Here is a 13,813-nt window from a genome sequence, read left to right on the forward strand (position 1 = left end):
TTTGTTAGTGAGGCCAGGAATAATGCTGCCAAAATGATCCTCTCGACTACCACCTCTAACAGCTGCCCTTGGGTCCATTTTATTTTCACCACCATGAGTTGCGCAGCACTGAGTTGCAGCCCTCAAACAAGAACGTCGTGGGTCTCCTCATTTGCGGTGTCGACTCCAAGTAGCCCTTGAACAAGGTATTCATCCTGGCTGCTATGGGGTTTCGACAGGCTCGCCGTTGTAACCACAACTTACACACACCTCCGTTCTCAAACGATTGTGAGTCGGGCTTTCGGCATTGATGTACCAGCATCTGCGATACTCAGAAACAAACCCAGCTCATTCCGCGACAGTCTTATTCAAACTTCGCGGACATACAGCTTTGCTGTAAAACTAAACTAGCTTACCCAGTCAATCCAAGCAGTAACCTGGTATCTCAGCCCCAGTCCGCAAAAACCACATGACACATCTCGCCTCCTTACTATCGTCTTCTTCTTCTCGACTGGCGATTACATGACAGCTCAATTCTCGTTAAGCGTTTGAAGCACATCATCTTCTGCCAGTAAATGTACACCCATCTCTGTTCAAACATGCCCAGATACCAGGCGACGCCATACACGCCATGCAAAATTCACCTCGCGTCGAACCCTTCAAAACATCACAGCTTAGCTGTGAAAAGGGAGCAGAAAAAAAAAAGGAAATGACACTTCACACCAATCACAACCCCGGCGTCTGCGGCCTGGGCTGATGGCCCAGCGGTAGAAAGCCCCCGGTCACCTTAGGCACCCCCTGCTGAGGAGAGCCCCCACCCGCCACAAGAGACGTCGAAGCAAAAGGAGGCGCAGCCTCCTGCTGCTGCTGCTGTTGTTGTTGTTGTTGCTGCTGCTGAAGCAGGTGGAAAGGAAACCCGCCGTCGCGGGACCTGCCGCCCGTCATGCGGCGCACGCGCGACCGGGTGCTCTGCGTCAGCGGGCGTATGACATTTTCCAAAAAAAAGGATCCGCTCGGGCCCTCGTCGCTGGCCGTGATCGGTCGCTCGTCGTCGCCGTCGGAAAAGACGTCATCTAGGAACTCGTCGTCCGACGTCACGTCGCCTGCGCCACCCAACTGCGCGTGGTACGAGGCTGGCGCCGAGGGGGACGTGACCGAGCGGGCGTGGAGACCGGGACGGTTTGGCGGCGTGACGGTTGTGATGGTGGTTGGCGTCATATGGCTGCTGTTGCTGTGATGATTGGTGTGGTAGTTGCCCGGCGTGCCACTGGCCCCGATGTTGAAGGCGCCTGGGTTCATCGTGTTGTTGGCCCCTCCAACTCCGCCCGCTCCCTCGCGTGGCAGGAAAATGGGCCTGTCGGCAAAGCCATTTTGGAAAGACATGCTGCTATTGTTGGATGCTTGGTGCAGAATGGGGAGGATTTGCTCCTCGTACATCTGCGCACCGGACTCGAACGTGTCGGGAGAGAATTCTGTGACCGTCCGTGAAGACCGGCCGTCGCTCGGCGGGCTCGTCGACAGGTCGTCGAAAAAGTCGTCCAGGCTATCAAGCTTGGAGAAGAGATCTCCCATGGGCGCGTCGATCCGCACGTCGTCCGACATCATCGTGTCGGCCCGATCGCCAGAACCTGGGAAGTACCCATAGGGAAAGTCGTCTGTGTGGAACTCGACTTCGGGTGTCATTGCCGGTTGCGCAACGAACCCTTCGTCGCTCTGGCACATGTAGAACGCTGCGTGAATATTGGCCCGTGTCGAGTCCGTCTTCCGTGCGGGCATGGGAATAGCCCACCCGGATGCTTCGGGAATACCAAACAGGCTCTGCGTTCGTTCGTACTCCTTGCGGACTGCCTTCGATGTGAGCCGCGTCATGCTCATGCGGAGATGGTGCTTGTCCATCGACGATCCCGACATAGACATGATGTTGTCCAGCACTTCCAGAGCCTCCATGCAGTACTCGGTTTGCAACAACCGCAGGAGCGGTGAGATCATATCGGAGCCGTGGCTGGCAATCTCGGGCTTCTTCATGTCCACCTCGGGGATAACCACACGGAGGATGCGCATCGTCTTGATCTTGACCCATGAAGTCGCGTTGGTAAGGAACCCCATCAGCATGGTGATCATTGGGAAGTCCAGCGCAGGCAGGAACCGTTCCCGGAGCGCCGAAAACAGTTGACCCACAAAGTCTTCTCCAGACAAGTATTTGGATCCAAGATAGTTGTCCAGTACCACCGCCATGCTCGTCATTCCCTGCTCGTCCGCAGCTGCCATGAGTGTTTCAGCCGCCTGTATGACGCCTCGATCAAGGGATTTCTGATCGATGGCATGCAAGAAGCGGGGCAGGTTGGCGATGGCCGTGAAAAAAAGACGGCTGTCGTCGCCAACCAGGGCATCACTGGGCAGCCGGATGAGCTTCTCGAGCGTCTCGAGCGTGAGATCGAGGCACGCCGAGGACCGCAGCCCTTTGTACAGCAGGGGCTGCAATCCTTCGAAAGACCCATCCCATTTGGAGGGCTGACCATCGTACAGCAGGCGCCGCACCGGGGGAGATTGAAAGTCAAGTTTGTTGAGGAATTCGTTCAGCATCTCAACCGCCTCAAGGAATTCGCATTCGTTGATGGATTCGAGACAGGCGCATGTGGTCCAGAAAAGCTGAGGAAGAGCCAGTAGTTTGTCAGCGTCGAGCTTCAGGATGAGCGATTTGAGTGTGGTGAGAATCTCCATGGAGAAAGTCTGGATCTCGGCGTCTTCGTCCGCGATGGTGTTGGACAGGCGGGCAAGCATGTCCCCCAACATGTACTGGTCAAGCGACGTCAGGATGCACCTGAAGATTTGGAAAGACCGGCAAGCAAGATGCCTCACTGGACAGGACGTCGCCCAGGTGAGGGAGAGCCTGCCCCACTGATCCTTGATCCCAGGAAAGGTAAGCTCGAACATGTTTACGACCTCGGCCGTCAGATATTCCATGCTGGGAGGCACCTTGTTGTCGTGGCCGTCCACCTTTCCATTGCTGTCCTCGTATCCCCACACAACGGATCGGTCGTGGCGACGGATAGCATCAATCAAGTTTTCAATCCGTTGCTTGGTGGTTGCTGGCGTGTCGTCGTCAAGATTGGAGATGACAAGTTCATGAATAAGATGCACCAGCATCTCTCGGGCTTGTTCTTGAACAAGCGGCGTGTAGTGGTCCCAAAGCACTGTGACCACTTGTAGCAGGACAGGAACACTGTCCGCGGCGAGGCTGACAGGCGCCACCATCAGGTCCACAAGCAGGATGAGAGACAGCTGGCCTAGAGAGAACCCAGCTTGCTTTGTTCCAATGGGCAACGCTTCCGAGAGATCCGCACAATACGGAAGCACATTGATGTCGGGAGGAGGCGGGATAACCTCGCGCTTCTCGTTTGGCACCATAGCCTTGGGGGTGATCTGGAGCAGCAGGAACTCGACCACCTTGTTGCCCGGTGTGCTGTTCGTGCTCGCGAGAAATACGACAATCTGTTTGGCATATTCGACGAAGTTCTGCTCCCTTCGTTCTAGACACAGTGAGATGATAAAGTCCAGAATGAGCCGCACGTTCCCAAGATACGGCCCTGTTGCCAACGCTTGCCATAGCGCCTGTACCTCATTATGCAGCGCCGCGCTGGACTTGATTGTGATCTCGAGCAGATTGGCCAGGAGCACATACGACTGCGCAATGGGCCCTCCGTTCGGATCTACTTTGAGCTCGACCGCCTGGATCCATGGGAGGATAACGGCGATGACGTTCCGCTGGGCGGCGGCTTGCTGCTCCTTGAAGTAGAAGGTGAACTCCGAAAAGATGTGGAAGGCCAACTCGGTGTGCTGCTTCGCCAGCCGCTTCGAGATTTCGAACTGAGCGAGCTTATAAACTGCCTTTGTCTTGTCCGAGATGCTGATGTCGAAATCCTGAATCTTTGAGCTCCGAGGTTGTGACTGTCGTTCTTCGAGTGCCTTGAGGAGGTGCGCGGCTCTGGACCGAATGGCGCTCTGGTCATTGCCCAGCATAAAGAGACAGAGGCCAAGCAGCTTCCAGAACGGGGTGGGATACTCGGGATGCTCCAAGAGAACGTCTGTCACCGCACTGAAGTAGCTCTCCAGCATGGCCGAGGCCTCGGAGAGATAGCACCGCGAGATGCAATGCTCGAGCAAATAGGGATATTCTTGATTGTGGACAATCAAATTCTTAAGTGCCCTCCTGCCGATCACGTTCATGCGGTCGCTACCCGAATTGAAAATGGCCTCGATCCAGGCAAGCATTCTTCGAACATCGAACTGGAGGGACGCACCACTCTCTGTGGTTGCGCTGATGGGCCCGCCACACAGCGCAGCCATGGCGCTCAGAGCGGCCGTTCGCAGGTTTCTCTTCTCAATCTCCATAGCCGCCGTCACTGTCCCTCGTTCGCCCGCAGTCTTCTGATCAATGACCGACTGCCTCATGTTGTCCTCTCTTTGGCGGATCTGGAGCTGGTTGGGCGAGAAGCCGCACCAGTCCTCCATCAGGGCAAAGGCAGATTTCCGGGCTTCGAAGGTCATCCACCGTGATGGATCCTTTGTCCGATTGATGCCCTCGAAAAGCTCCTCCATCAGTCCACAGTAGTGGCGCCTTAGTTTTTGGAACTCCCAGTCCATCTGAACCTCGCCGTCCATCAGGAACAGCTTCAGATCCTTCGCGTACGCCACCAGATTGTTCAACACCCAGTCGTCTTGGTAGACCTGGGCATCTCTCAAAAAATGCGAGGTCAACTTGTAGACGTGCGTAATCTCCGTCCGTAGAATGTCCATCTTTCGGTTCCGGCGCGGACTGCTGTTCGTACGCTGATGAATGCGCTGCCGCGCGTCGTCGTTGCACCGGGACACCTGTCCCTGCAGCTCCTCAAGCAGCGTCCGATAGATATGGATGTTTATCGAGCCCATGGCAATGACCACCGCCTCCCTGATCGGCGCGGATGAAACCGAGAGCATGGGATTCAGGTACTTGAAGAGGGTCCTTGCCGAACCAATCTTTTCGGCCGCCGAAGACGACTTGGAACCTCGCTGGCCGTGCTGGCCATTCTGCGCTCCGCTCGCCTGTGCGCTGCCGGGATCTGCGAGCGTGGTGCAAGCGAAAACGAGGTACAACTTCCATTGCTCGATGACCACCTCCGGGTGCGTTGTGGGCGTCTTGCCCGTCATACGAGCACTGCTGGGCTCCGCGTAGAACTGCCCTCGAGGCTCCCGTGGCGGTTCAGAAAGTACCGTGATGACCTTGTACAGCTGAAGGATCCGCTCGCAGACAAGGTCACGACTGAGCGTGATGGCGAAAGGGCACTTGTCGAAGGCAATGCGGATGAAGTTAGGGAAGATTTTGAACCACAAGGTCGTGTCGTACGAGACGTCGCTGGTACAGAGCTCAATGAGGGCCCCTTGGCTGTTGGTGTTCTGCATCCCGCGCTGCAGTCTGCTCCGTTCTGCTACGGAGAGCTGCTCGTCATTGAAACTCATCACCTGCATCGAGTCGTTCTCGAGAATATCTATGAGTCTCGGGGTATCCTTCTCGCGACCGCTAGGCTTTCGGAGGACTGCGTCAAACTCGGTGATCAGGCGCAGCACGTTGACTGCATAGTACCGGACTCGTCGAGACTGGGAGCAAAGAAAAAACAGCCCGTGAGCTTCTACTTGGTCGACCTCAGCCCAGACACTAGACAAGTCGAGCTTGATGCCCCTCTTTTCGGCGACGCTGGATTCGCCGCTCTCGTCCGCGGCGTTTCTGGTTTTCTGTTTGATCTCCTCGATCCATATGTGGAGAAGTTCGATGTACAACATCAGGGTCTTCTCAATGTGTCCGGGCCCCAGCATTCCGCCGTCCGACATGGTAGAGTAGCGGTCATCAAAGTTGAAGATGAAGCGCGCAAACCCCATCGTCACTTGATGGGCGTGGGACTGACGTGCGATGGCTTTCAGGGACTGGGCAGATGACTCGGCAATGTTATTTTGCACGTGTGCCGTTCCGGTGCAGAGAAGGTTAATTAGCGTGTTGAAGGGTATGTCGGCTGATAGACACCGGGGAAGAGCCTGGACAGCTACATGAAGAAGCTCGTAGAAGGCTTGCTTCTGGTCATGCGGGTTAGGATGGTCCTCCCTTCGAGAGAAATTGAACGTCTCGGCGATGGGCGTTTTGGGTCCCGGGCTGTTAAACTTTTCCATCTTATCAAACTTCTCATCCAAAGCTGCCTGGCCACCAAATGTGTTGTCGCAGATGATGCTGATCTTGCCAAGTATTTCGCAGAACCTGGCGTAGTATTCCCTGACGCTATCGGAGAGCGCCGAGACCAACACTGGCCGGAAAAGTCGTTCGCCGCCCGACAGAGCAGCCCAGGCGGCCGAGGGAGAGTCGCGGGGCGAACCGAAGACGGGAGACGTCGGAGGCGCCCGTTCAGCGAAGGAGGGTGGCGCGTACGACTGCGGGAAGGGGGGTCTGCCCTTGTCGCCCTTCTCGAGATCCGACATGATGGTGAGAAAGGCCCTGATGCCGACGACTATTCTGTCCGGATCCAGCTGCTCGATCCTGAGTTCTTTGTTGGATGTGAAGAGGTCGGCATTGACCAAAGGAAAGATGATGGTTCGGAAGCAGTATTCTGGGTGCTTGTACCCAACAAATCGGATGATTTGAATCAAGGGGTCAATGGCGGCAGTATCCATGGCGACCAGAGTCCTCTTGGTGTGGGGAAGGACCATCTTCAGAACCTCGTCTAGTTTCCTAGTCATGCCCGAGGAACTGTCGCTGGTTCGGTAGAGATATGTCCAGAGCAGCCTGGAGATGACTTGCAAGCAGAGCGGGCGAGTGTAACGGTCTTTGAGTCGCGGCTGAAGCGGGTAGATCAGCTGGAGCCACTGACTGACAAACGTGTCCGGTGGCGAGACGCACAGCATGGTGGCCGTCAGAGGAAAGGTGTAATGCCAATGCCTCGGCTTAACAAACATCTGGGCCAGCCGTGGCCCAACCATGGCCAGGACTTCGTTCCACTTTGGGTGCGCAATATCACTGTTGGAAGCCTTGGCCGCTACGGGAAGCACAAGCATCTCGAGGACTTGGCAGAATGCCGATTTCACCTTGGGGCCATGAGATCGACTGAACAGCTTCCCCAGCGAGGCCATGAACTCACAGGACCGGTCCCAGGCATCTTCTGGTGTGGTTTTTACGTGGAGATGCTTCATTCCACCCAACACAAGCTCCACCTTGTTCTCAAGGTCCCGGGCCGAGGATGTCGGGTTCTTTGCGGCCAACTCTTGCAATAAGCGGTCGAGGTCGGTGATGAAGCGGTCAGTCACGGTTGCGAAGCTAATTTCGCTCATGGCGCCCATCAGCTGGGCGAAAAGGTTCCAGTTGGATAGCTTTAGCGGCGAGACCATCAGTTGTTCCGTGTCGGATATCTTTAGCTGCCCAAAGATGATGTTCTCGAGTTTGTCCTCCATTTCTGGCGTGATGGAAGGCAGTGTGCTCTGCGTAAGGACCTCGAGAAGGACGCGGCAGAGGAGGTAGATGGACACTGTTGATCTGCGCTCCGCCTGAGCTACGTATTCCTGCTTCGCAGCCAGGGACATCTGCCCGCCAGGGTGAGCCTCCGAAGCGGCGCCCGCGGCGGCCGGCTGCACCGGTTCTGTGTTCCGCCTCTGCAACGGTCCCGAAGGAGGATAGATTCGAGACTGCTGAAGTTGGGCCCGCGCCTCGTTGGCTGCATCGCTCTTGCTCTTCCTCCACAACATCATCGAGTCAATCAGCGGCTTAGGCTTCTGCTTGGCGATGTGCCCAAGAGCCACAATGAGCTGATCAAAGGCCGGGTCTGCCCCCGGACCGCATATTTGCTCAACCTGAGGCTCCGGCTCGAATGGCACCGTGACGCACTCGTTTAGCTTCTCCTCAGCCTGGGCGATGAAGGCCGTAAAGAGGACGTGGAGGGCGTACTCGCCGACTGTCTTTTGCTCGTCTTTTTGGTGTCGCGACGGGTGCGAGTGGTTGTGAACGTGGTCCCGCCGGGTCTTGCCGCTATGTTTCCTCTCCATCTTGACCCGGGCCGACATGTGACCGCCGATCTCGCCTGCGGCGGCCGAGGATGATCTTTCGTGGAGGCTTGACAGTGACGCGAGAGTCGTCCCGGACATAGCGGTAGGGGGGCGTTGGCCCAGCGAAGCATCGCCGTCGAGGCGTGGAAAGGGCTGCATCTCTGCCCTGTCCGGCGTCAGGCCGGCGCCGGCCGCGGCGATCATTTGCGGGCTAAGGGGACTGGACGAGGAACTGGCAAGGCTCCCGTTCCTGGAGTGGTGGATCCCAATGCCATGGACAATTGATGTTTGCCTATGATGCCCATACGTGGATGCTTTGGGGTCAACAACCCGCTCTATCACACCCCCGATGGCGCTTCGATTGGACGGCACATGGGATCGAGGGGGCGGGAGTTGTGTGGTGAGATCGGGGGGACGTGGGAGCTTCTCGATGGACGACTCGCGCGAGTGTACAACGCTTCTGGAACCCAGGGCAACGGGGCGTATGGTCTGTTGCCAGTCGTCTTCATCCTCCTCGTCGAGTCGAGAAACGGCGCGAGGGGAGAACTTCAGCGGCTCGTGGTCCGGCAACGTCGTCTGGGACGAAGCTGTGGGATGGTCAGTACGGCAGTCCCAAGTAGAAAGAAGCTCGCGACCGATGCACAGATATCACCCCACGACATCTCCCTAAACGGATGGCACATCCTCATGGCCCGACACCTGACTCTCTTCGAAAGCCATGTGGAGTCCAGCTGAAACTGAACGAGGGGCGAAGCCGGAGAGGCGGCGGCGACTGGTGTGAGAAGCTCCGGCGCCGAGCAGCTTGACCACGCTGCAGACCTTTCTCGTCCGGAACTCCACCGCCAGCGGCCAAGGCTGGGAGAACCTAAAGAATGGAATGCGCTTGTTGCGACTCACCCATTGTCCGCGAGTACCGACTTGCATGATCCTCCTCCCAGCAGCAAGTATGAGATGCCGCAGCTTCCTGGAAGTGATAGAGAAAGCAATTTGGAAAGACACTGTCGCGGTGGACAACAACGCTCAACTTTGCTGTCCCACTTGCTGGCAGTTGAGATCGATACCTTACCTGGGATGTACATGTGCGATCGCGCGATACCAGATGTCGCCAGGGGTCATACTAGGTGCCCACAGTGCGTTTTCTCCACTTTGGTATGGCGGCCGCCGGAACAATTTTTGGGCTTGATCGTCCGGAAACTCAGGTAACTAAGATATCCGTACCTTACAATACAGCACATTTCAACACATTGACATGCGATTTCGCGCCTCAGTGTGGCAACGACGGGAGGTCAAGTATGAGGCGAAATCTTTTCCAACTCTCTGTCACCGACTTGGGGGCTCTTGGTGGTCTTGCGCAGGCACCCTACTTCGTATCCCCAACCTGAGTTAAGAGACATTGGCAAGGTCTCGACAGCAGACTGAGTCGCTCAACCTGCTTCGCCATCGCCTGAGTCCTGTTTGCGATCAACAACGTCCGATGGCAGCTGGAGCCTGTCTCTAGATCGCTGTGACATAAGGTTTCATACGTTTATGTTCTGTATGGCGACCGCTTCCCGCCTGTTCCAAACGAACCTTTGAAAGGTAACATCTTCTACTGTACGGTCCGAGTCCCGCATCGTCCAAGCCGATCCCCAGTGCACTCATTTTTTGTACTCTCTCCAGTTGCCGGCATTCGCTGCAATTATCCCAACTGTGCTCTGTCAAGATGGGTGCATTGAAGCAGCTCAACAAACTAGTAGTAGTCCGTACGTATGAGCAGGCTCTGTTAAGCGGCTCACGATGAACTTTCGTATGCAATCTGTGCAACTGTCCGTTGAAGGATGAGTGGGTACTCCGTAAGGTACACCGAAGCGAGCTGAATCTTACTATACTCTAATTCGAGGTACTGTATTTTGCAGCTTGGGCGCTTCCATTGGCAAGCTGTGCCGGCGGTTTCTGTCGGGGGGTTTCTGTAACTTCTGGCGGGAAACCGACTGTGCCGTGGTGGCGCCACAGATTGAGGAAGATTGCATGTGGTTTATCTGTCCAGTGTCAACATCTGCCTCTGTCAACTGGAGCAGATCCCCTTTGGTCTTCACCTCTGGGCTTCGTTCACTCCGTCCGCCTTTCCGCTCTTTCCCGTTAAATCTTGTCCTTCTTTCCAGGCGCATAGGTATCCCGTTGCTTCCCAGCACGTGGCGGCCTAGCGAATTTGCAACCACAGCATTGTCGCACTTTTGTTCTCCGCTATCTACTACTTGCTCGCCGTTCCAGTCTGTTATCCAGGTTTCCTTGCTTCGGACTTCAACCTTTTCGCGCGCGACGCCGATCGGAACCGCAACCTTTTCGCGGTTAACGTTTCCCGCCAACTCATCGGACCCGATCCCCCGGCCACTGCAACCTGCGAGTGGAGTGACGGGCTGTACTCGGCCGGATCTCGGAAGTCGCCAGACAGGTCGCTCTCTCGCGCTCGAGGCTCAAATTGTCGGTGGATCAAAACCAACAAGGCCGCCGTCTGTCACCACTTTTCCCCAGACGACTCCTTGAACAGTTTCTGCCTTGGGCTTTGATCACATTCCGTCACCATGGCTGGAGTCGATGTCACGGACTTTATTGTCCTTGCCGCCATCCTCATTGGGACGGTGGCCTACTTCACCAAGGGCAAGTTATGGGCCGTCAAGAAGGACACCTACAGTGCGAGCCAGCTCGCCGCCGCCAATTACCTCAGAAAACCGGGTAAGACGCGGAATATCATTGAGAAGATGGAGGAGTCGGGCAAAAACTGCATCATCTTCTTCGGGTCGCAGACTGGGACCGCTGAGGACTATGCGTCGAGACTTGCAAAGGAGGGCAAGAGCCGTTTTGGCCTCGAGACCATGGTCGCTGATCTTGAGGACTACGACTACGACAACCTCGATGCCATCCCCAGCGACAAGGTCGTCATGTTTGTTCTCGCGACCTACGGCGAAGGCGAACCGACCGACAACGCAGTCGAGTTCTACGAGTTCATCACCTCCGAGAGCCCGTCCTTCAGTTTCGACAACGACCCTCCCCTCGGTAACCTGAACTATGTCGCATTCGGTTTGGGCAACAACACGTACGAGCACTACAACTCGATGGTTCGCAACGTCAACAAGGCGCTGGAGAAGCTCGGCGCTCACCGCATCGGGGAAGCTGGCGAAGGCGACGACGGCGCTGGTACCATGGAAGAAGACTTTTTGGCTTGGAAAGATCCCATGTGGAGAGCTCTAGCCGAGAAGATGGGCCTGGAGGAGCGCGAGGCTGTGTACGAGCCCATCTTTGGAATCGTCGAGAAGGAGGACCTCACTCCCGACTCGCCCGAGGTCTACCTTGGGGAGCCCAATAAGATGCACCTCAACGGCACGGCCAAGGGCCCCTTCAACGCGCACAACCCTTACATTGCTCCCATTCGTCAGTCCTACGAACTTTTCAAAGTCAAGGACCGCAACTGCCTGCACATGGACATCGATATCAGTGGCGCCAATCTCAGCTATCAGACCGGTGATCACGTCGCGGTTTGGCCCACCAACGCCGGCGAAGAGGTCGACCGCTTTTTGGATATCTTTGGCCTCACCAGCAAGCGCCACAATGTCATCAGCGTCAAGGCCCTGGAGCCCACTGCCAAGGTGCCTTTCCCGACCCCAACCACGTTCGACGCCATCGTTCGCTACCACATGGAGATCTGCGCGCCCGTCTCCCGCCAGTTCATCGCTACTCTTGCTGCGTTTGCGCCTGACGACTTGGCAAAGGCCGAAATGACCAAACTTGGTAACGACAAGGATTACTTTCACTCCAAGGTCAACGCTCAGTATCTCAACATTGCTCGCCTCTTGGCCATCGTCAGCAAGGGCAAGAAGTGGACAAACGTTCCGTTTTCTGCGCTGATTGAAGGCATCACGAAGTTACAGCCCCGGTACTATTCCATCTCGTCCTCCTCTCTGGAGCAGCCCAAGATGGTGTCCATCACAGCGGTGGTCGAGGCGCAGCATCTTCCAGGCCGTGGAGATCCTTTCAGGGGCGTGTCGACGAACTATCTCCTGGCGCTCAAGGAAAAGCAGAACGGCGACCCCAATCCGACTCCTTTTGGTCTTAGCTACGAGATCACAGGGCCCCGGAACAAGTACGACGGCATCCACCTCCCAGTCCATATTCGCCATTCCAACTTCAAGCTGCCTTCAGATCCCACAAAACCCATCATCATGGTCGGTCCCGGCACCGGTGTCGCTCCGTTCAGAGGTTTTGTTCGCGAAAGAAAGAGGATGGCCGAGAACGGCCAGGCAGTTGGCAAGACCATTCTCTTCTTTGGCTGCCGGAAATCAACCGAGGACTTCTTGTATGAGAAGGATTGGGAGGAGGCCAAGCAGGTGCTCGGCGACAAGTTCGAGATCGTCCTCGCCTTCTCTCGTGAAGGACCCAAGAAGGTCTATGTGCAGCACCGGTTGAAAGAACGCGCCAAGGAGGTCAACGAGCTGTTGGAGCAGAAAGCTTACTTTTATGTGTGCGGTGACGCCTCCAACATGGCTCGCGAGGTCAACGCCGTCTTGGCACAGATCCTCTCTGGGGAGCGTGGTATTTCGGAAGGCAGGGCTGAGGATATTGTAAAGCAAATGAGGGCATCCAACCAGTACCAGGTACGTCATCGTCTGTTCGTCTTTGCAGTTCGACTAGTTGCTAACCACGCTGAACAGGAGGATGTCTGGTCATAAAGCAAGTAAAGCTGTCGATGGGACTCGGGCTACTTGGTACATGTCAATAGCGCTAGGTCAGGGCAACGTTGGCGGCTTTCGCATCAGGGGCGCTCTGGTATAGAAGGGTTTCAGCGAGAGGTGGCATGTCCATATATTACTTACATTTGGTTGTTGCTGCCGGCTGGTTGACTTTTAGAGTAATGCGTCTTTCTTTGCAAGGCCAGCGGATTCGGAACAGGTTCCATAAACAGCGTTTGAGCACTTCCTTTTAGCTATGCTCACATGGTACCTAGACAGACAGACATGGTATGAACTATATTCGTATACGTGCAGATGTTCCTAGACTCTCCTTTCCGCCGTGCCGCATCTGCAACAGTTGCACCAACCGTCCCAAGTACTGACTTGCCCCACTTTCACTATGGAAGCCGGCAGCGCAGTGTGAAACATAGCCACTTTTCACTCGACGACTTGGAACGGTTTATTGGGTACATCCGTACTGTGTATTCCCCCGGTACGTTATTGCGGCTCTAGGCTAGCCTCATTGGGTTAGTACCTATTGGAGAGTCCATGTAATGTTTTCTTGCATACCTGTGCCAGTGCCAGTGCCAGTGTCCAATTGCAGGGTGTTGAACTGAACTGGCTCCTTGGCACCTGGATTCAGGGGCTAGCACTGTTGCCCAATGCAGTAAGCGTGGAAGACTCGTCACCAACCCAAAAGCAGGGTCTGGCGAGGGTTCCGAAACCCTCGGTTCTTTCAAGCAACACACAGACATAACGGATGGTTCAGACAGCCAATTCAAGCTTCATCTTGTGCCTCAATTGATGCAGTGTCACACGGTTAGTCTATGCCTATTCGAGCCTGTAACTGTTGCTGTCCAACACAGGGCATCGAATTACTATTAGAACTGTTGGATTTGGCAGGTGGTCAGAGAGGGCAGTTCAGGGGTGACCAATGGCTTGGCACCAGGATTCTCAGGATCAGGAACAGGCAGGGAACTTTGGGAAAACACAGACAGGTACATCATCATCAATTGAGTGGTTGCCCATCCTTTTGGTACCCAACTACTACGGTGCGGCACATTCGTGGCTGTTGG

The 13,813-nt window shown here is 55.7% G+C and overlaps 2 protein-coding genes across 2 annotated transcripts; one reads left to right on the forward strand and one right to left on the reverse strand.

The window, feature by feature from the left end:
• Positions 1 to 205: 205 nt before the first annotated feature.
• On the reverse strand, positions 206 to 9,135 carry N657DRAFT_642918 (uncharacterized protein). Its single transcript, XM_062792436.1, has 2 exons — positions 8,932 to 9,135; positions 206 to 8,621 (listed from the first exon to the last, which is right to left on the reverse strand). The coding sequence occupies exons 1-2, from the start codon at positions 8,933 to 8,935 to the stop codon at positions 706 to 708; spliced, it is 7,920 nt and encodes a 2,639-aa protein (XP_062649908.1). The 5' UTR covers positions 8,936 to 9,135; the 3' UTR covers positions 206 to 705.
• Positions 9,136 to 10,595: 1,460 nt separating this feature from the next.
• On the forward strand, positions 10,596 to 12,737 carry N657DRAFT_654586 (uncharacterized protein; the record flags this gene model as incomplete). The annotated part of the gene is made up of 2 exons (XM_062794518.1): positions 10,596 to 12,662; positions 12,720 to 12,737. The coding sequence occupies 2 exons, from the start codon at positions 10,596 to 10,598 to the stop codon at positions 12,735 to 12,737; spliced, it is 2,085 nt and encodes a 694-aa protein (XP_062649909.1).
• Between the last annotated feature and the right edge of the window lie 1,076 nt (positions 12,738 to 13,813).

This window comes from Parathielavia appendiculata (assembly GCF_033297405.1).
Source record: "Parathielavia appendiculata strain CBS 731.68 unplaced genomic scaffold N657scaffold_3, whole genome shotgun sequence".
NCBI classification, from domain to species: Eukaryota; Fungi; Ascomycota; class Sordariomycetes; order Sordariales; family Chaetomiaceae; genus Parathielavia; species Parathielavia appendiculata.